The sequence below is a fragment of the Gymnodraco acuticeps genome, unplaced genomic scaffold, assembly GCF_902827175.1.
Source record: "Gymnodraco acuticeps unplaced genomic scaffold, fGymAcu1.1, whole genome shotgun sequence".
NCBI classification, from domain to species: domain Eukaryota; kingdom Metazoa; phylum Chordata; class Actinopteri; order Perciformes; family Bathydraconidae; genus Gymnodraco; species Gymnodraco acuticeps.
The window spans coordinates 2892896-2916567 of record NW_022989894.1 but is presented as its reverse complement, the minus strand read 5'-3'; the positions used below and the strand labels follow the sequence as shown (position 1 = coordinate 2916567).

The window sequence follows — 23672 nt, the reverse complement described above, 5'->3', positions numbered from 1 at the left end:
GCAACTGACACACAAGAGATGAGCACATACACCCCCCTTAACTCCCCTCTTTCACTCCCTACTTCACCTGCCATCCCTCCCTCTCTCTCTCCCTCTCTCTCACTTTGCTCTCCAGTCCTCCTGATCCCTCGTTTGCCCTCCCACGGATGACAAATGTAACACTCAGACAAACAGCGATCAGGGCCATACAGCATAATGTCAGCTTAGATCAACACTGGGACAAAAGCAAATATCACAGCATCAACACTGCATTACAAGCACTCTGCCTGTGTGTGTGTTGATGTGTGAGTGCCCGTATTACGATGGCTGACCCGGGTCACTGGATTCCAATTTCACTTTCAACCTCATCAACCAAGCTATTGACAATGTGCTTGACGGAGAATTACACGACAGTAAAGGCCTAATTACATTGCTATTACCCTGGGCTGTCCATAATCGTCAAACACGACGCATCAGTGGGACATCGCGGCAGTAAATCTGCAGGCGCTCTCTCTGCCTCTCTTAATGCCTGTTTCCCACACAGTGTTAACATTTGGCTCCACTTTATCGTCTGTTGACAGCAGAGACAGACAAATATACTCAAGTCAGTCACACTCACATTATATCAGCCTAATAAATAGAGAATTAGATGTGAGGAGATAAACACACCTCGACTTTAAAAAGTGTCTATCATATCAAGATAGACAATACTATGTGGTGCTAAACCTTTAATTTTGGCAGTTCACTGGTTTTACATATGGGTCAGACACTTTATCTGCTTGTCAAATATTTCCAAGTAAAATTACTGCTAGAATACATAATTGTTTGGGTCTTTAAGTTAAGGGTGAAGAGATGCTTCAGATGTCACAAGCAAAAAGACAAATGGAAAATAATAGTATTGGGGTATTTTTAACGACCACTCCCAAGTTACAAGAAAACTTAGACTCGATGGTCATTGGAGCCGAATGTCTGAACCAATATTCATGGTAACGTTTTAATAGTTGTTGAGATTTTACTTCAAAGCACAAATGTCAGTCTCATATAGCATTGAAGGAAAAAGTCAGGGGATCACCAAAGATATAGGGTTCATCCTCATGAATGTCTGTACAGCATTTTATGGCAATGTATTCAACAGTTGTTGAGATTTAGGCAAAACCGTTGGAAAAAAACACTGATTGAATGCCAGCTAACAGTGGAACTACTTTTTACTAAAGAACATTTGGTTAAATGTACCATTTTAAGTTCAACCAATCATTAATGTTGACACTGAATAACAAAATATTTCTCTGGGGTGGCCCTAACACAATTTTTTGGTGTCTCTTTAGCAAGTTAATTATAAGCAGACAGTGACAGGAGGACACTAATCCAGATGATGAAAGTGTTTTGGTTTTTCTCACAGACATTTCCTAAGCATGCTAACAGACTTGTGCTTTGACATTTTCTGCATTACAGCAACCCTGCTGTTATACTGAGTCTCTTATACTTTCCATTTCTCTCTGTGTTCTGCACTTGTAAGAGCAGCACCTGAGTTCCCATGAGGACTTTCATCTCCGCCCCCAAGAAACCATCATAGCCACCTATGTGATGCCCGTCTCCATGGACACCGACTCTGACTGACAGGCATGAAGACGAGGTCCACTGTGATGGACCGCTCTGATCATCAAAGTCTACCACAATCACTAGTGTGTGTCGATGGGGGTGTGTGTATGTCCGTGGTCAGTCTCACCCACATTGAACTCATTCAGATAAATCATTAAAGTTGGTCAATTCTTACATTATTTTAGAACAGGGAAAAAATTGATATGGACGGTAATATGCCAGCAGAAACAGAGCTGATTAAAAACTTGATTGAAGAGTTCCCATCTGACCACCAGTCCAAATTGAATGTGGGCTAAACACAACTAAACACCACTCCCAGGCCAAACCCCTCTGTTGCTAATGGCCATTACTGCCTGTATGCCATTGTGGGCCTCACAATAGCAATCATGCTGGGATTTTGTGTGGGGCTTGCTGGCAACAGTTATTAGCCCCCCAAAAAAACTTAAAGGGGGAGCAGTCAAGAGAAGAACAAGAAGATTTGGGGTCCTGCACGGGGGGGAACGTCAGCAGGAGGGACAGGGTGCGGGGTCAGAGGGCAACACCAAAGCGGAAATGGGAGGCACAGGGGGAACAATGGACGGGGCTGGACTAAGACAGACAAAGCTTGAGGGAGGGTGGACAGTGCACAAAACACAGGAAGATAAGGAGAAAAAGATGAGGGCACAGAATGGAGGGGAGCCAAAACAGATGGTAAAGGCTGCTAGGGAGAAAGAGGGCGGCACTGAGAGGATCAAGGGGAAAAAGCTGAAAAGAGATTGGCAACACATATCATGACAGTAACACACAAACATGACTGAATCCCATGTGGTAACAAATTGGCAGGACATACATACATACAGAGGTTAAACAAAACTCATATGGACTTCACTTACTCTTAATGGAGGTATGTCTCAGTTCTTATGGCACACTGGGACATTTGGTGTAGTCAAAAAGCTCTTATCAGAATGCAGATTCTCCAGGAATTAAGCCTAAAGACAGAAAAAGTACATTTCAGTGAACAAACTATGACTATATCTTTCAAAATTATTCTCCCGGGAATGTCCAAATGAACCAAGTAAAAAGGCAAAAAATACACGTTTCAGCACTTGTGGGATGGGAAATCATCGCCCTAATGGGATCATCAATAGTGAGGTGTTTCTGCAGCTATTATGACCTAATTATCTGGCTCATCTCGACTCGCTGACCACAAAGAGGACGTGCGCTCGCTTTGCTAGATTTATAAAAGTTGTCATTAAGCGGGTGCTTTTTCCACGGGAAGCATTCATCTTTGCGGGAGCGCGCAGACGAGCAGAGGTGCGATGCATAAGTGAGTACGGGAGCGAGCATCGCGAGTCACACTTCTGCTTAGTTTGCGAGAGGGATGAATTAAAAGAGAGAATGCACTTTCAGGGAATAAGGAAAGAAAGCATATATAAAAATATTTAAAATTAAAAACGGGTATTAAAGTTACTTTGTGGTTTGAAATTGATTTTTACCGGGGGTAATTTTGCTCCAAATTGTGCGCAATGTGTTTTGGCTATACCATATTTCTAATATTCCATGTTATTATTTACAGTTTAGATTCTCTATGGTGCTTTAATTTGACCTGTACAGTTTAGTTAAGTTGTTTGCTCTAATATCCCTATCCTAGAATGTGATATACGTGCATAATTACTAAAAGCCTGCACACAACATATGCTGATATCTGAAACCACTGCTTTTTTCCATCGAAATTCAGTCCTTTCCAAATTATGTTGTGCTCTGCATTAGCATTAAGAATCGAGTTGAAATACAAGCAGCAAAATAGTTATGCATGTGTCCTTATCTCGGCAGTCGGAAGTGTTCGCTCTGACCTTTTACCCTCTCCTCTTGTTGCCACCTGTCGCCGCAGGTTACGCTGCTTTTTCTGCGGACATACAAACTTTGCTCGGGGAAGTAAATCCGGAGATAGAACTGTCAACAAGACACACCCGGAGACAAGAAAGAAAGAAAATACACATTGCATTTATCTTTCAGAGTTCATTTATAGAATGTTGTTCTAGGAAGGGCAGCAAACTCACTTGTTCTCCTAAAATGAGAATGTGTCCCATTATAATGTTTGGGCACTTTTAACTCGGCACTCAACATTTGTATTCCTTGCTAAATGATTCTGAACCAGTTTAATAGAAACTCAGAAGCATACTCGAGTCAATACGTGTGTTGAAGGTTTGATGTAGTCTGACAAACTGTGTTTTATGAATCTCTCGGACACATAATTCAGCACTGGGATAGTGCTCATATTTTAAGTGCACGAAGGGCGAAAGAGAAAACATGCACCTCACATCTGACGAGGTTTAGTGTGGAAATAACCATTTTTTGCATCGTTTTATAACATATTAAAACATATTCTACAACAGCATTCTTATACTTATTTATTTTTCTAAAATGATTTTCAAAATGTAGTTGCACCTCGTCAACTTTACGCTCAGTAGTAACACGATTACATGTAGCCGTAGGCCTACATAAAAAAAACTCTTAAATTGTCTGTTTATTGAGACAAATAGCATCATTGGAAAATTAATACTTTGTAGAATTTCTAGATTTTTTTGTTAAAATGTAATTTTCTCCCAACTCTTTTTAATTAGTTTCGTTTGAAAATAATGATTTGAGTCACTATAAAGCCAATAATAACAGTAATTCTAACGAAAATGCATTTCTGTGTGTATGTCTTTTTGGATTTCTCTGAATGTGTTTCCACAGTTAAAACTACATTATGATCAACTATTCCTCTCCTTTCACTGTTGTCAGCAGCGGATTGATGGCATTTAAAAGGAATCATTTTCTCTCTGAATTACCGACACCTATCCTAAATGGCATGATTGACATCTATCAGCATCCAAAGTGCATGAATGAAGGAGGAAATCGCGAAGATGCTTCAGGATATTTTTCTGAATATCAGCCTTTATGCGTTATGAGTCCGGATTTAGGGCGTGTGTGACTCCTGCCCCTTGGCAAGTTGAACCATATAATTACGCTCTATTTTAATTCACAGTATCATCATGATAGATACCAATCTGAGAGTTTAATCCCTTGTTAAACTCTCGGTCACCTCTCTTTCTTCTGCCACTTTTCCCCTCCGGGCACTTGTAATTTCTCTCTGGTCACTTTACAGAGGACTGTCTCGGTTTCCATCTCAGGTTATGATTCCCTTTAGTCTCCTGACGGTTGTATTTATTTAAAAACAGTCGCTCCATTGTCCTGCAGAGGCCCTGATGGAAGAAGAAAGAAGGACTTCAATCACAAGCTGACGAGATAAGGACTGATGTTGCTTTTAGGTTCCCTTCTCTTGTTGTAAACCTGTCGTGAAGCTGGAGCAATTCAATCTCAACCGCGACTTTAGGCAAAAAAAGTGTATTTTCTGTGTTTTATATTACCTTATGAAAACTCCCCTAAGAAAATGAAAAGCTCCAAATGGCTGATGTATAAACCTGGTTTTCTATAAGACAGGCGACACGGTGCCATGGATGCTGTCATTAGAGGTGCTGTGTTTGTTTTACAGGCTTGTGAGAAACAACATTAACAGCGTTTTAACTCAGGGGGATCCTGACACCCTGGTGTGACATCACGAGCCCTGTTTCACGCGGGGCAGAAAATCAACTCACTTCAATGAAGCTTCACGTCGTTTCCATGCATGCAAAAAACTCCTTTAGCAAAACAATATAGAGCATTCCGAGGAAGCAACACAACGGTTGCATGCTCTGAGCGAGTTTTAATTCTATATATTTGATCTAGCCAATAGATCAAGAGTAAATCAGCCTTTGCTGTGCTTTGATCTAATTTCATTCAGAAAATGCATTTCAGGAAAAGAGCAAGTCAATCAAATGTGATCCATGCACTCTTTGTTTTTAGGCTTTCCATTAGATTCCAAATTAATCTTAATTAGAATGTCATTTAAGATCAGATTTGACAAGAAATAGACTCCTCTTCCACCTGATTTGATATTGTTTCATGATTTAAGATGTGTTAACTAAAAGAAGAAAACATATGTCTTCGTGACAAATGCAATAATTGAATAAAGACATTTACTGTTTATGAGCATTTCCTCCCATAATAACCATCTTGATTCACTGTCTGAGCTTGGAAACAACAATAGGCTATTTGGCGATAAGAACCACATCCTTCTTTTAAGTCTTTGCAGAAATGAAGGTCCGATGCTTGGACCGAAAATCTGCTTTTACGCATTTCTGCTTCTTGCACAAAATAGTCCCCAATTAAAAAGGTTTTAAAACATATTTTGGTTCACGATAAATTCTACTTCCGTGTTCGAACTGCAAACTATTTTCCTCGGTCAGGTGTAGTGTACCTGTCAGGGAGAAACTGTGACTAATAGCAGAAAATCGTGTGAAAGCGGCGCGCGGACCGGTGTCACTGCGCGTACAGTCTAATTAAAGTGGGGCTGTCGCTGCAGGTGAACGGAAAACAAGCCGTCTCCTTGACAAGTGTTTCCGTATACAGTCACTCCGCGGGTGTAATGCCATCAAAACACAGGGTCAGTCATCTTTTCTTTTTTTTGTATTCTTCTCTTTTTTGTTGGGGGCTGCTCCTCTATTTTCCCATAAAACACACCCCCTCCTTCCTCCTCCTCCAATGGCTGCAGGGCTCCCTCCTGCGCGCAGCCCCGGTTGGATAAAACCTGGCTGAGTGTTGGCAGCGCACACACACAACACACAGCAGCCTCCGACACACACCGTGTTTTATTATAACAACCACCAGAGTCCTCATCGTTTTGGATAATATATCAGAAGATCCGCACTCCGCAGCAGGGGGACGTTTTTAATTTGAGAGGCATTGTTAAAAAGGTAAGATCTCTCTTTAATTTCTCCCTCTCTATATGAATGCTGTCTGAATGGATGAATCGGTCCGCAGTCCTGACACACAGCGAGATGTAAACGGAGCAGAGGAGGCTTCAATTATCCCCAAAATACGCACAAGACAGCAGGCTTAATGTCGTTCTGATTTGGGGAAACATTGACGAATTAGGCATTGTAATAAACAACAGTTTATTGGGATTAAGGTGTAAAAGGGTGACCCATCTTCAGATTGCGGAAAGTTTTTTAAAAGACAATAATTATCATCCAAATTCACCGAATAAAAGCTGTAACCATTGAGAGAAAGAACTGAATAATTTGGGTAATTTTCCAGAAGTGAAGAGCTTGTGTTTTTATTTTCTCTTATATAGCTTCATTCAATATCCGTTTGAATTACTTGGGCCCAAATAATTGACTGAAAGCTGTAGTTTTTATGTCTTAACAATTATATTTTCTGTCATCTGTTGCAGGCGAGTTGAACTCGTGAAATGACTGTGAAAAAAAGAAAGAAATGAAATACCAAAGCATGTTGAATTGTTCCTTAACATAAACTGTTAGTTCATGAAAAAATTAAGCAAGTTTAAATAATTTACAGAAACAGTCAAATACAAAAACAACTTAACATGTGTTAAAATGCTAAATGTCACTTTAAAAGATAAAATGACAGACTTGTTCAAAATATATTAAAAACAAGTTTGCAACAGGCTGTAGAACATGAATTATAATTATTAACAGGAACAAGTAAACTAGTATTAACATTATTACTAAACTATAATTAAGAGCCTCTCAGTTACATTGACAAGTCGTTCAATGTCATGATGTTTTTTACTTCCCAATAAAACCAACACTAATTGCAACCAAATGCTACTTCATTCATAGATTTTGTATTTACTGAGATGTATGTTGTTTTACATTATCTATATATAGGCTTATAACCATAATATGACTTTTGCTACATTTTTATTTTTGACATGCCTATTACCTCACATTTTAAATGATGTATAATTTTGGAAATATGATTCTAATCAGCTGCTTTTAATTAAACATTTTACCAAAAGGTTTGTAATTACATTTAGCTTTAAGTTAATTCATTAAACTCACACGAATTGCACTACATTTTCAAGTGTACTTGAATATTTATGTCAATAAAGTTAATCCCCACACAAAAGACAAAAGTAGACAGTAGAAGTTATAAGCTGCAAACGAGAATACGTTTTATTTTTACTATAACTTACAGATGTCGTCAATCATTACTTGTCCTAACAGTGTTGTAATTATTAATGAATGTAATTATTCGGTTCATTTTTAAAGTGTTCACCCAGCAGGACATGACAACCCCTGACTGACACGCTTACATTGCATTAAAACAGGTCCATGGAGTAACACTAAAAATGGCTTTAAACATTTTTGATTACATTTTATTCCAATAATTGTAGTTGATGGAAATGAAGCAGTACTATTTTGACTCTGTGTATTAATAAAGGGGTGTATTTGTATGTAAAATATGACAATGTTTTGCTATCAAGACTGTGGAGTTGGAAGTTAATCCAATAGAGAGAAGGCTCACTATCAGACAATGTCTACTGCTTCCATATGTACAGCAGATGTAGACCCTTTTAGTGAAGAGTGGAGATCAGAAGATTTGTTCACATCTCTGAAGTCCATTCTTATTTGGTTTTCATTTCATTTGAGTCCAACAAATGAGACATAAAGCAGCACTTTCTATCTTTAAGAAAATATGTTCCTTTTTAATGTCACTTAAGACATTCTGGCGAATTGATTCAGGTTATTTTTTGTATTGTTAAGGTAAATCAATCAGTACTGAGTGATTCTCCTTTCTCCAATGTATATCTTTCCTCTTACCAAATCTACTCTACATCCCAATGCACATATATAATTCTCTATTTTTCTGTTAAAAACCCAACATAAAATAAACCCTCTGGTTCTAATAGTTAAAAGGAGATTGATGAGACCAGTCAATCCTGATTACAGAGCGGTTAATGAAGGGAAATTTTATGTATAACAGGAGCAGCCATCTGGGTTGGCCGAAGGGGGAAAAGAACTCTCATGTTTTACAAAAGCTCATTATTCAATTATAGTTCTTTACATAAACACAGACACACAGGCCTGTTCTATTTAAAGTTAAATTAGAGAAAGACGGACAGATTCAGCTAATTTGAAGACGATTGTCAGCATCTTATAGCTGCATTTCCCTGCAGACACTCACAGAGTGCCACCAGCTGAGTGTTTGAGCTCAGAGGCATCCCATATGACAAACAGCCAGTTTGATAAACCACTGTCCTCCTGCAGCGTGTGCTCCACAGTGCGCTCAGGAGCACACTCATGCCAGACGAAACAGGACGGGGAGTAAAAACACTTTAACCGGGACAGCGTGGAGCCGACCGTCACGTTCAGCTGGTGGAGCAAGGACCAAAATCTCAGGGATATGTCCAACCACGCTGGAAGAGGTAAATACACAACATAAGTTGGCCTCTCAGACTCCTGTGAACAGTTTAGCTGAACACATTTGAGAATTGTGATCCGTCTTCATATTAATAACCCCTCAACATCAACTTTTCCCCTTTTATTTTTCCCTTATGAAGCTTGAAATAAATAATCTTCCTAATCCCCTATTTAGTATTCATGAACAGCAAACATTAAATAAATGGTTCAACACACACACAATGATGTGGACTGCTTGTAAGCAGATACATGTTTTGTTTATGTATTTAACAGTAGCTTATTCTCTGGGCATCCATACATGACACTAGTCAAAATATGTCTTCATTGGAGAACTGTATACATTAATACACAAAATGGGAAAAGGTCACAAAATGCCCTTCTGCTTACATTATAGTGTGTAACACCATTCATTTAATGTTTTATACTGATATAAAGGAGCAACTATGACATCAAGTTACCATTATGAACGTGTACAGCTCTATATTGGTCCTGTGATGCTTTCATGTAAGTTGTGCATCATTTGACACAGTGTCAGACCTATATTTGGCCTCTTTGGAAACTTTGGGATCTCCACTTGAATTTGAAATAAAACTGGGTTGGATGCTTGTCTGTATGGCATTCAGCCCAAAACTGGACACTGTTTGGAGAATGTAGGCCTACAATGGGAAACAGAGAGGGGTCTTGTCTACACTTTGATTCTTAAAGGAGTGAACAGTTATTTTTCCTCTGGTCGTTGTGCAGGACATTGAGGAAATTAATTAGTTGGCACTCAAAGCTGTCAGATATTAATGTATAGCAATCCTCCTCTGATCTCTCTACATCTATCTATCTATCTATGTCTATCTATCTATCTTAGCTATACTTTTCCTCGTAATGAATTCACGCTTTGTTTTTTTGGGGGGCGTGCACACGGTGTCTAGTGCATTGCGCGCGTTCACGTGCGCGTGCAAGCCGCCCCCCGGGTCTGCTCGGCTTTAATATCCTGCAGGTTGATGAAGCTTGGCGGGGAGATTTTTTTCCACACTCCGCTGGCAGCGTTAATAGAGGTCCCCCCCCCCACCTCTCTCCCCTCGCTCCCCCCCTCTCGCTCCCCCCTCCCCTCGGCCTCTCGTCGGCCGCTGTTTGATGTGGAAATGAAAGCTGGGAAAAGGCTGAGAAAAGAGAAGCGTCTCTCAATGGGTTAAATTAAAAGCAATGGTGTTCTTGCAGAGTCACCACCGTGCAGTCTATAGAGAAGATGTGCAGGCTGCTGCTGTTGAACGCAGCGCGCGCGCTTTGTCTGCTGCTGTTTGCCGGGAAAAACCGCTCTGTTGTTGTTGTAGGATGGTGTTTTAAAGGATCAGGCTCTGACAGATCTTTGGGGTTTCATTAAAAGTGCAAAAATATATTTGATAGTCTTATGTCAGTCAAATAGTGGCAGTTCTATTTGTTTTTTTGCTGTTGTTCCTGATCTTGTATTATTTTCAGCATTTAAGTACAAAAGCATTAGCATCTATATGACATGACATTGTAAATCAGCTTGCTCATTATATACCAAAGTAACTTCTTGTGGTAAAATGCAAATGTGCTATACATAGTAAAGTATATAAACAAATATTCTTTCAGTAAATAACAATAATACACCATGATTTATAATTAATGGAAAATACACTAATCAGTGAATATAAATGAGAATTGTGAGAATAAGCCTGCAGGTATTATTATTTATAAGCCTGGAAGTCATCAAACAATAATCAATTTAAAAGTTAAAGCTTTGCTGCTGGGCAAAGTTTAATAGGGGCATAACAAATTGATATGCATTATTAATATTCATATCAAATGTTATTTTTCTAAACAAAATTAATAGTGACAAATGATTTAAAAACAGACTCCTCAAAACGTACACTAAACCTTAGTTTATTGATCAATTCACCTTAAATGTCCCTTTTAAAATAATTGTTAATAAATCAACCCTGAACATAACAATCTTCTTCAAGGTTTGTTTCTCCTCGCTGCTTTCATCTCCTCCTGTGTCCTCGACTTTTTAAATGTAAACCTTCATTACGCGGCTGCTGACAACGCCGCCATTGCTACAGTTATTTATTACAGTTAAAGACCGAGCTAATCTCCAGCCTGCTAACGGACGGATGATGAATGTCGCAGGTCACTTTAAGAGAGACAACATCATACTCATGTTTGTGGAAAAATCTACTTTAGTATATAGGTTTATAGAACATTAGTAACTTTACTTTGCTATAACATCCCTGAGGGCTACACTCAGGCTTTATCCTCTTTTATGCTTTTTTGACAGCTACTTTATCATTATCATTGCAACATTAAATTAGTTGATGATGCATTTCATATAGGAAGAAGCTTTGCTTGTGTGTGTTTGTCATTTTAAGCGGTGCAGTGTTTGTGTAATCCATCCTTTGTCAATGAGGGTTAGACCACAGGGATAGCTTTTAGGGATGCATAATACACTCCTTTATAAAGTTTGGTAGCTTCAAAAGTAAGTTTTGGATGGGCAGCGTGTGTCCAGGTGTGTGTGACTTTGATATGTGATGACGTTGGCATTTCTCAGGTCTCATGTTCCTAGACATTTATGAGTGTTCATCCCCCCTCCTCCCCCAGGTCATGGGGGTTTTAACCAACTAGGTGGAATGTTTGTTAATGGACGTCCACTCCCGGAGGTGATCCGGCAACGCATCGTGGACATGGCCCACCAGGGGGTCCGGCCCTGCGACATCTCCCGGCAGCTTCGAGTCAGCCACGGCTGCGTCAGCAAGATCCTGGGACGGTAAGCGAGTTTCCTAACATTCTGTTAATCAGCCTGGTTGTGTTCTTTGACCTCTGAGAGACTGATTACGTAAAAAAAACATTGACTTTAATTACATTTATTATGTCAACAGCTTCCACATAACTGTATTAGGTTAGTTAAAAGCAATACAATTGAGTTTAAATAAAACAGTTCAACTTAATATTATTGCTTTCAACTAACCTAATACAGTTTTCTGACATTTGTTGACACACTACATGTAATTAAAGTCAATGTGAGTTTTTTCAGTGTAGGAACACTGGTTTTTGGGTGACAACCAAGCCTAAAGTAATGACTGAACATGTTGTACTCTCTTCCAGATATTACGAGACAGGCAGCATCAAGCCTGGAGTGATCGGTGGCTCCAAGCCCAAGGTGGCCACCCCGAAAGTTGTGGATAAAATCGCAGATTACAAGAGACAGAATCCCACCATGTTCGCCTGGGAAATCAGGGACCGACTGCTGGCGGAGGGAGTGTGTGACAGCGACACGGTGCCCAGCGTGAGCTCCATTAACAGGTGACAAACTGAATTATGAATGAAATCATGTTAGCAGTGAGCCGCTGGGGCTCAGCGGCATGAAGATATGTGGAATTTTGAGTTCAAAGAAAGATGAATGAGGAAGGTTCATAAAGAGATTTTGTGATTTGAAAAAACGGATACTTCTGAACTTTCCGCTTTATATGCTATCATTAAACCCAACATTCACAGTTAGTGGTAAAGGTAAAATTCCCAGTTACTCATTTGAGTTATTTTTGTTTCAGAATAATTCGAACAAAGGTCCAGCAGCCGTTCAACCTGCCTCTGGATGGAAAAGGCCTGAGTCCAGGACAAACCTTGAGTAAGTCTTTCCCATAAACACATGCACAATGGAGGCTGTATCACCATCCATATCAGCGAGAACTATCATGTGACGGGGAAGGATTAGGGTTAAAGATAGAGTGCGCTCATGTAGGATTAAGCTTGTGACCTTGTGGCATCTACAGTATCATTTCCGCTCTCTGTCTCAAATCTGTCTGTCTTTGTTTATCTCCCCTCAGTCCCGAGTTCAGCCGTTACACCTCCAGAGTCTCCACACTCAGACTCTTTGGGCTCTACTTACTCCATCAGCGGACTGTTGGGTATCCCTCAACCCAGCGCCGAGGGCAAGAGGAGCCATGACGACAGTAAGAATTAGATCAAATGAAGGAGACGCCCATTATTGGGACTATTTTTGTTTTATTGTGGCAGTGTATAGGGAGGAAGCCATTACATCAGTTTAAAAGATAGAAAGGGGTGGTGCTCCATTTTTTCCCAATTACAACTTTTGAAGGTTAATGTTTAGTTTTTGATTATATCTGTTGTACACAATGTATTGGCACCGGCCTGAATTCATTCACTCAAAATATTACACATTTTTAATTCAATGTTATATTTGACTTTTATCGACCTGCTTTTCAGAGTGGGCCAAAAGGCACAAACATAGAAAGGGAGTGTTGAGTTTAAAATTCTCATAAATTGAATAAAAAATGTTGGCTCATAAAGATAATTTTGAGGCAGCATTAAAAACAACATGTAAAGAATTCATTCACACCCTTAAATACTAACCTCATGATAACCTTTTTTGGTTTAGAGTCATTTCAGCATTTAAACTTTTGACGATAAAAAGTTTTATATTTCGGAACAACATTTTGCCCAAGGATATTCAGATGTCACAAAAGCAAAAGAGATATTTGGCTCACCCTCTTCTCCTCCGCGTCTCTCAGGTGATCAGGAGAGTTGTCGGCACAGCGTTGACTCTCAGGGCAGCGGGGGCGTCCCGAGGAAACAGATGAGACTGGATCACTTCTCCTCAGCCACGCAGCACCTGGACTGTGGGTTTGATCGTCACCACCACTATCCCCCAGACTCATTCAGCTCGGCCTCTAGCAGCAAGACAGAACAGGTAAAAACATATCTATATTGTCAACATTCACCCATGTTTATAATGTGGTAATGCTTAAATGCAGCTCTTAAGTAAGCACACAAATTATATAAATATATTTTATTTCAGATGTATTTGAAACTTGAAAAATGTATACTCTGACTTTTTTTTCACGTGTACACATGCATATTTATTCCTTTTCCTACATGCCCTAATAGCTAATCCCTGTTCATCATCCCCAGACATTGTACCCGCTGTCCCTCATCAATGGCAGCCTCGACGAGGCCAAGACCAGCCTCTCCACATCCAGCTCCGCCATTGGACGGAATCTGGCGGCGCACCAGGGCTACGCCATGGTGACCGGTGAGTCTTAATGTTAAGATAATGACCTTTGACCCAAGCACAAAGTCGAAGCCCTCAAAAAGCTGACCATCAGCACTTTTCAGCCTGTTGCACACAGCGTACCCACGTCCTGACGCCACTCACTCTTTGTTTGTTTATGACATTTCACTTTTAGTTTATCACTCCGCTCATGTTCACCATTCCTTTTCATTTTCTCACCCACCCTCACCCTGGCCGCCTCAGACCCTCTACAGCCCCTGCCGCTCTGTCTGAAACAGGAAATGTCCCCAGAAGTGACCAGCACGAGCCCCTCCCCAAACATGGCCGTGTCCAACCTGGCCTTCGTGGAGCTGCAGGCGCTGCAGAAGCCCCTCTCTGTCAGCAGCAGCTGCAGCCACTCCAACCATTACCCCAACGCCTTCAACTCATTCTCCCATCATGCACCAGTGTACGGGCAGTTCAGCAGTCAGTCTATCATCTCAGGTAATGACGGCATCCATCTCATTCATGTTCATGCTCATAATAAATGTGTTTGCATTTGTGTTGTACAACTTCTCACAGGGTGCAATTAGCACATATGGTCATTTTTATTATGCACAAATCCAATGTTTGGTTTATTTAATTGAACGTTTAAATAGTCAGAAATTAGAAACAGTCGGCATAAACTTTCTTCTTTAATTATGATGTTTTGTGTAGAACTTGAATACACTACATTTTAATTGATTTAATGACTAATTATTTGCAATACAGTGAATTTTCTGTGCTGCAAAAACAAACGAGAGCATCTTGTGCTGTAACAAATATAAAACAGTAACTTCCTGATGTTAAAGTTGTGTGTTGTGTGTTTTTAGGGCGTGACATGGTGAGCTCTACCTTGCCGGGGTACCCTCCTCACATCCCCTCTCCAGCCCAGTCAGGATACTCCTCCTCCGCCATCACGGGCATGGTAGCAGGTACTTTTTTAAAGCTTGTTTTCACCTAGAATTACAAAAGTCAAATGGAGAATTAAGAGGGAAAATAGAAAGAAACCAATTGGGACAGGGAGGAAAGGAGGAAATAAGGGAGGGTGATGGAGGAAGAGAGGATTGTAGAGTAACAGGAAGAGTCAATGAGTAGGCAGGGTGGTGAGCTGTGTGTGTGTGTGTGTGTGTGTGTGTGTGTGTGTGTGTGTGTGTGTGTGTGTGTGTGTGTGTGTGTGTGTGTGTGTGTGTGTGTGTGTGTGTGTGTGTGTGTGTGTGTGTGTGTGTGCACGTGGGCCCAGGGGGTATACAGGGAACAGGCTGGGGGTTCCACCCTGCTGCCCACACCCCCCACCCAGACACCTCTGACCACACATCGCCATGGGAACCAGGGGGCCCAGGAGGGAGATGCAGGGTGGGCGGAGGGGGTGTAAAGTCTGGGTATGAGCGAAGAGGAGGAGGTCTTTGTGGTGTGTGTGTGTGTGTGTGTCTACATCAGGATGCCTGCATACGACTAGAGAGGGAGAGAGAGTGTGTGTGTGTGTGTGTGTGTGTGTGTGTGTGTGTGTGTGTGTGTGTGTGTGTGTGTGTGTGTGTGTGTGTGTGTGTGTGTGTGTGTGTGTGTGTGTGCGTGTGCGTGTGTGGTGCCTTTTTTATTTGAAGTCTGCCCTCCGAAGCGCGAAATGAGAGGGTCTGATTTATTATTTTTCTGGTGGGCTCGCTGTGAGGAAGCGTTGATACACAATTACTGAGTGAAAGGGGGGGTTAGGACAGGAGGAGAAGGAGGAAGCGGGGTGGGGTGGGGTGGGGTACCGGGATTCATTCCAGCCAACATAATTACCAATTAGATATTAAAAAAGAAAAAAGAAAGAAAGAGGAGTGCCAGAGAGGCTAAAGCAGGAAGTGAAGGACGGAGAGAGGAGGAGGAGGAGCGATGAAGGAGCTGCAGGAGTGAGGGCTGCATGCACCACTGGGTCGGGGGATTTCACCCTCAGCCATCCACCTGCACCACAGATTAATGGTTTACAGGCTGCACTAACTGTTGGTGAATTGTGAGCTAAGCCTGAGCAGACGCTGACACACACAAACACCCCGACTCTGTAGATCTCTCTCTATAACAATAACAGTATTTGTAGCGTCCATGTCTCCTAGCTGGTGTTTGATGTTATTTCCTGTCTCGCAGCAGGCACAGACTACGCGGGTCAGACCTACAGCCATTCACCCTACACCTACAGCGACGCATGGAGGTTCACCAACTCAGGCATACTGGGTGAGTCAGGAAACATTGCTTCTTTTTGTTTACTGATGACAACCGTATGCACTCCCTCAGATTATAAACTATAATGGTATAATTGTGACCTCCATAATAATGAATTTGACCTGTAAAAGTCCCACTGAGAATTTAGAAAAAGCTTCTACTGGCTTCACAAATATTTCAACATGACTCAAATTGAAATAATGGCTTCAGGAAAGAAACCGAACCAGGAAGTGGTGTGCAAACCGCCTCACTCACATGTCATATAAAGCAATACTGACTAAAGGCTTTGTTTAATAAGGAGAGTTTCATTGCAGTTGGAAAAGAAAGCAATAACATAAAATGGCTCAAATAAACAAAGAAAGGAGGAATTTGCCAAATCTACAACCAGATGCTCAATTTAAATTACTTTTCACAGACAGGAAAATATGAATGCACATTCTCAACATTACATGTCTTCATTTGGCAGACAACAACAAAAGACATGCTTATGAGGGAGAATCCACAACAATCAGTTATGTTCACTGACATTGGGGACATCCAACACATTTATGTCTGGACGTCTGAGGTAATAATGGAGCAAGATCACTGTATGTCACTCGCAGATAGGGATGAAACCAAAAACGGGGTTTTAAAGTGATACCAAAAAAATACAATGTAAAAATAGTTAGTTCATCGCCCTGTTTTTGTCCTCATGAAAACTATGAAATGACATTAGAGATGCAAAAATGAGTCCACTGACAAAATAAATCAGTCAAAGAGTCGGCATTGACTTTAATAATCCAGGATGGACATGTTTTACTATTTCTGACATTACAAACACCAGACGATAGCTGCCCACACACGAGACAGCTTATTTTCCAGAAGTACAGAGGCATGTAACCATGAGGAAATCTCCTCCACTGTATCCCTGATCAAACTGGTCTGAAAAGGAAAGTCCTGTATTCCTCTCATCTTTTCGCTTATTCTGTAAGAGTCATAAGTGGGTTTAGGACTCAATCCAGTCTCGCAGGACAAACAGTGGGAGCAGCTCAGACATTCAGCGTCACCATCTGCTGTAAAACATCAGATAAGATGGATAAAGAGAGTCTGATCCACCACCACCAACAACTCCCTGTTTTAAAGGCCTCCATCTGTGTCTCCCCCCACAGGTTCGCCCTATTATTACAGCACGGCCTCCCGCACCGCTCCTCCGTCTACAGCCGCATACGACCACCTTTAGTCCCCCACTGCATCATGGGACATGTGACTCAACCCGGGCCAAGACAACATCAGCTGACACGTCTGATTTTGGACCAAGGCATGAAAGTCAAAACTGGATGTGAACTTGAGACTCTTTTTTACCACACCTGCTCATATGTTATTTATTTGTCATTACTGGTACTGTTGCCCAGGGTAACTTTGACTCATGCACGTTTACACATGGGTACAACTTCTCCCATGTTTCCTGAGACTCTGCTTGACGTCTCACACCAAGGTGCATTTTTTTCAGTATAGAGCTCTTTAACGCTGTTTTGGCCAAAGACTTTCTTTCATCTGCAACTTGACACTGATCCAGTGGATAGGGATATGCAACTTCTTTGTACTGAATATGCCTGCTTTTGTTTACAATACTTTTTGTCATATCATCTCAAATTGATTCATTCTCTTGATCTGTGTCTGCTTGCAAATTAATTTCTATGACTTTGTAAATTCAGACCTTTTCCTGTACTGAAAATAGACTAAAGGGTGATTCGTTCAATCACAATTACAACAAAATGACCACATAAGCCCCTCAAAGATTATTAATGTATTTGTCTAGCAATATGTACATATTGTAAATGATGAATTACTTATGGGGAAGTGATGCAATTTTTCTCAGAGAAAGATGAGGGAGGGGGGTGATGGTGATTTGGCTACAAAAACCAACAAGGCTTGAAATACATTTGTTTTGCTTCGAAAAAATGTAGTTTGTTGTCATGCTGATGTTTGGTAAGAACTGTGACTATTTTTTCGTATACTGTTATTAATATTATTGCAGATGTAAATAATGAATTTCTAAAGAATTATTTTAATTAAAGCATGACAAATTTACTTGTGTTTTTCCTGTTGTCTTTTTAAAGAATGGCTTACATTTTTATAAGATCAAAATCAACAAATGCTGTGTTGTGTACATTTGTATTCATTTAGAGCTACTAATATTTGTATATGTAGTAGTTTGTAGCTGAGGTATTTGAAGTTAATTTTCAAGAGCATTTAACATATCTGCTTCTATCGCATAATGATTATTCTGATTATGGGTAATAGCCCTAACACGCTAAATTCTGATGAAAATGCTGGCATATATTTTTCTGCAGCTCTCAGCATTTTTAAAAGGACGAAAGCAACGATCCTGAAAACACGCGCATCTGTCTAATTTATTTTTTATTTTCTGCATCATGTAGTTTTATTTGCAATTATTTCTTCCCTCTGTGCGGCTTCGTAATTGCGCGCGTTAACGACGCCACGGTTCGGCGCTGCCGCGGCCCACCTGGTGCCGCCGCGCGGGACGGCGCGAGGATGATGGAGAGGGAGAGGCCGCGCGCGCTCCACCACCGAGACCTGCACCACGTGAAACTGTCACGAGCGTAGAAAGAAGCATTGAACATTGCACAGATGTAGGGATTGTTCTAGAATGTTTTATCTATTTTAAATTTGACAATCAATTGAGTAACAGGTAAACACCGATGAGAAAACAAGTGTTGTATGCCTTATAGGCTAAATGTAATTTATATAGGCCTAAAATAAATGCAGACAAAGTTTAAATTATAAAAGTAAAAATGTAGCCATCTGATGTTTTACGATTTTTTTGTGACCAAATATTCATCAACAATAATCTATGTATTATTTACCAATATTTCAGTAATATGAAAAGTAATGTATTTTTTCAAATTAAATATCAGTTGCTTATTTCGTTTCTTTTTTGATACCTATTTGATTTTATTATTTGGGTAACCATGTCTGTCCTGTTTTCAAATTAAACTGTCTAGAATCTTTAGGATATCCATCAGCAGGGTGTGCTTGAACCTGCTCCATAGAGCTGGGTTTATGCTGTGTGGTCTCATTAGACCACACAACCTCTGCAGTTATTCTCAGTTCACAAACTTCTGTGTGGTTCATGGCCTAATTCATCATAAAATAACACATCAAACCTAATTATACAACTCTTGAAATGACTGTATGAACGTTTTTTTCTGACTTCTGAGACAATCACTTAAAGTCCTCAATATCAGTCAGAGCAGTGTCTGTCTGCTGATGAAGATCAGCGCTGACGTTTTTCTGTTTACAGTATGCACTTCTCTTTCTCTCTGCCTCCCCAAGCCTCTCCTCTCCTCACATTTCACAATTTTCCTGTCTCACCTCCCTACACCCGTCTCCTGCGGCCACACTACTGTACACACCCCGTAAACTTTAAACAATAGCTGAACTTCATCCCATTGTGGTCCAAGTGGCATGGCCCACTCCAGACAGCCCATCAACTGACTGGACCCTCATTCTTTCCTGTTCCCTGCTCAGGCATGCAGAAACACACACATCCATATACACTCTTACGTACAGAAGAGCTTTCAAGTGCATGCGCCTCACAGGGACGCGGCACATTTTCACTCAAAACGATTTCAAATTCCTAAACCCGCTTAAAGTCTGCCAGAGAAATAACAGCAGTTGGAGTTAAACATTAACAGTCCAACTGCCAAAAGAGTAAAACATAAAACATTAGACTGCTACACAGAAGCCACAGCAGAAATAACTCCTCTCTGTCTCTCTCTGGGCCTATTAGCGAGGAGGTTTCGGGCCACAGTGCTTCTGGTAATGAGCCCGGCAGCACAATACAGGCACCGGGCCGGAACAGCTGAGGGCAGACAAAGCTGGCAGGACGGGGCGACTGGGACTTACTACATTTAACACAGAGCCATACTAACACTGTGTCAGTGTGTGAGTCTGTGTGTGTGATGGAGGAAGAGGCATGTGTCCCATCACCATTATGGGGACAAACTCAAAGACAGAATGGGGGCCCCTGGAGAAATTGCTGCCAAAAAGCCAGCAGAGGAGTGTGTGGCAATCAGTGGGATGACGGGTCGGGGTTGTCCTGCGTCAGTCATCTGGAAAGTTCTCCACTTATGTCCGGGCCCGAGACACTGGGCCAACTAATTCAGCCCGGGCAAATAAGTATTATGTAGGCCGACAGAATTTGCCCGTCTAAATGAGCTGCAGAACACGCTGTTGTTTTAAACGTTGAATGGTAGCGCTGCTGTGTGGGCCCCATGTTTGTGGCCCTTGAGAAAACCAAGATTGTGTGAGTGAACCCATCACCTTGTTTGTTCATTGTTTTGGACGAAGCATGACGGATTATTCTGATCTCTTTGTTGTCTTTTTGCAATGAGTCATTATCTTTTGCTCTGAATATTTGTGAGATTCTTACATTGTTGTGTTCACTTCCGCAATACCAGCTTTCCATTGTCCTTTGGATTCATAAACAAGATAAAAGGTGCCATTGTGCTTTGACCCACTCCCACTGCACATTTCTGTCTCTTTGAATTGTGTAAGCTGTGTTTTTCTATACTTTCCTAAACCAAAAATCCAATAATCAGGTCCACCTTATGCAGTGATTAGCCAGGTGTGCCCAACATGACAATAGGCAGAATTTTAAATTCTCTCTTTATCCATCTTCACACTTAAAACTACTCCCATCACTTATACAGCCATGCATGTACAAAGAAACAAAAAACTTAAAACCAAAGTCATTAAAAAGCATCCTCATATGGACATGAATATCCATACTTAGTTTCATGGTAGTCCAAACTACTTTCAAGCTGTCAACCACATCTCTCGACCTTCCTCAGCCTAAATCTTCAAGATGCATTTGAAATCATCAGCAAGAACAAGGTCGTCGGCAACTTTGTACTTCTGATAACAAAACTTTCAAATGTAAAAACCAATAGATGGTAAGACATTGTCCAAAGGATCACCAAAGTGAGGAGGATTCATCCTCTGGGAACATGAATAACAAAAGAAAAATCAGTCAATGTAACTGAATCCTTTGACCATTGATCATCAGTGACCATTACAGTCCTAACAAAACTTCATAGCTATCCATCAAACAGCTGTGGAGATATACTAGTCTGGACCAAAGTGGTGGACCGACCACCCGAATGTTGAGAGCCTCCGAACACCTGAGCGGACTTCAAATGACAACACCTTCCTCACATTTCAAGAAGATACCTAATCTCCTCCACCTTTAACCATAATGCACCTGGAACAAATGTGCCAGTCAAACAGAGGGTGTTTCTGTGTGGAGCAGCGAGGGGAGGAAACACAGGTGCCCTGTGTCCGACCAGCCTATTAAACAACACACCGGCCCTGAAGGCAGGAAGCTGCTATTGACTGGAAGACATCAAGAAAAACGCACCTTTCAAAGCACACACACATTCAGCACTATACACACACACACGGAGGTGGATAAAATCTGCCAGGTATCAGGTACTGCCCTGAGGGAGCGGGTTGACCTGTGGAGGCCGGGGGGAGTCAAACACACAACTCATTCAACATCACAACAGTTCCCGATAATGCGTTTTTATCCTTCAACTGCACCATAGTTCAAAGATAATCCTTCAGAGAAAGAATGAATGCAAATATTCATAGATCTGGAGATAAGATGGAGGAGATAAATCCACAAACATTCTTGCTCTGCTTTCTATACGTCGCTTTAACCCATGGAGCGCCCACCGGTGTGTTTGTCCTGCATCTTAAAAGGCCACCGAGTCTGTGCCCGAGGACTGTTGTCAGAGGCAGGAGTGTGTGTGTGGAAGAGGAGAGGGCAAAAAGAGGTCATGCGTTTAAATGCCCTTAAGCAAGGCACTTGCCTTTACCCCTTCTCAATGAGAGGCTCCTTTGCTACAAAAAGCCAGCATTTGTTAAAGGGCTCTGATGAAAATCTAAAGAGAGATTCATGCTTGGGTCTGATAGGCAAATCAAATGAAATGTCTGGCCATGAGAAAAGCAATACTAATGAGTGTTGTCTGCAGAGGGAAGAGTCCGGAAGGGAAATATGTTTTTCTCCAGTGACTCCCATTACTTACTTAAATCAAGTTACAGCGATAAAGGAACAACACTTCTCACTGAAAATTATACTAGTGTGGGATTTCGTTCACTGCTGGGTTTGTATAAAAAGTACAAGACATGTCTGGTTTAAGTGGACGCTTGGAGAGAATAAGAAGCGTGTTTAGTTAATGTCTCGGTGAAAGAGGCGAGTGGAGTCTAAGTGAAAAAACAAAACCACTGAAAGGACCAAAGAGAGGCTTTGAGGGCCCTGGACGGAGAAATCACAACAGCAGCAGTCAAGAGCGAAGGATGGAGGTGGGGCTGTTTTTTCAATAGCCAGAGTGGGAGAAATCAAGTGTTAGTCGGATAAGAGATAAAAAGTAACAAGTAGAGCGTGCGATGGGGTCAGCAACAGATGGAGAATGTGCGTCAGGAGGAGCATTCAGGCCGGGAAACAAACAGGATGAATCGGAGTGTTTACAGTAAAGTTTATGTTTGCTGGCACTGTTTGCAGGTGCTGATATTTACAGGGCATTTCAGAGTGGATGTTGAGCAATGTTCAACGCAAAGTAGTGCGAGAGGGGGAGGAGGAAAGCGTAAAAAAAAGGCTGACCTTACGTGTCGGGGTCTTTATTTTTTTCGAGCCTATGCTGGACAAGCCCCTAATGATCACAACTTGAGCTCTTGCCTTTTTAATTACCCAGCCAGGCCTGACTGAGTCTCACAAAGCTCGAGAATGGAGTGGCGCAGATGGAACAAAAACAGGCCAATTCCTTGGGAAGGATGCCCTCTGAACCCAGCAGCTAATGCAGCCCCTGCTGCTCCAGCCATCATTATTGTTGTTGGAGAGAAGGAGAGGGATGGCACTCCAAAACAAGGCCACCACCACCGCTCAAGTCATGGTCCACAGGCAAAGTGAGAAGAAGCTTTTGGTGGAGAGGTCCGGTGTGACGCCAGCACACAACAGGCACCTCCAGCACAGATTGGGTCCCAGACAGTATTAAACATTTCAATTTGATATGAAGAATAGCCACTAATGGCCGCCTCTTGCTGTAACATTTCGTCACAGCCCCGAGAGCATGTAGGTTAGTCGAGATGGCGTCGCCTTTCAGCGTGGCCTCCCGCCTCTCTAGAGGAGCGATGATGGCCCCGGGCCCCTGTCACTCACGAGGCCCATCAGTCACCCTCATCTGCAGAATCTGACTTTATCTTAATGAGTTGTTGTTATTCCTGTGAATGAATGGAGACTGCTTCCATTAATAGGACAAGAAGTTGAGCATTATCACGTTAACTATCACCGCAGATGATCAGTTAAAGCCGATGTGTGTCAAGGAGGGAAAATCTTAAATAAATCTGAACGAGGAGCTTCGGATTTAATGAAACGTCCGATTGTCCAGCCTTGATCCAATCCGGACACCCAAACAGTCCCTGTCCGTATTGTCTGTGTTCTTCATTGCGTTTCCTATTGTCACATCACATTCCTGTGTGAGTGTGTG

At 41.5% G+C, this 23672-nt stretch overlaps 1 protein-coding gene across 4 annotated transcripts; it reads left to right on the top strand.

Moving 5' to 3' along the window:
- Positions 1–6260: 6260 nt before the first annotated feature.
- On the top strand, positions 6261–18192 carry pax8 (paired box 8). 4 transcript variants are annotated; one of them, XM_034205474.1, is made up of 12 exons: positions 6261–6395; positions 8715–8872; positions 11502–11643; positions 11982–12179; positions 12425–12501; positions 12701–12826; positions 13406–13584; positions 13806–13926; positions 14149–14388; positions 14757–14858; positions 16048–16134; positions 17271–18192. In XM_034205474.1, exons 2-12 carry the CDS (start codon positions 8851–8853, stop codon positions 17339–17341), a joined length of 1365 nt encoding a protein of 454 aa, XP_034061365.1. In that variant the 5' UTR covers positions 6261–6395; positions 8715–8850; the 3' UTR covers positions 17342–18192. The 4 variants fall into 4 exon arrangements, with proteins under 4 accessions (XP_034061365.1, XP_034061355.1, XP_034061374.1 ...); XM_034205464.1 differs by having other exon boundaries at positions 11478–11643; XM_034205483.1 differs by lacking the exon at positions 8715–8872 and having other exon boundaries at positions 6263–6395; positions 11478–11643.
- Positions 18193–23672: the final 5480 nt, after the last annotated feature.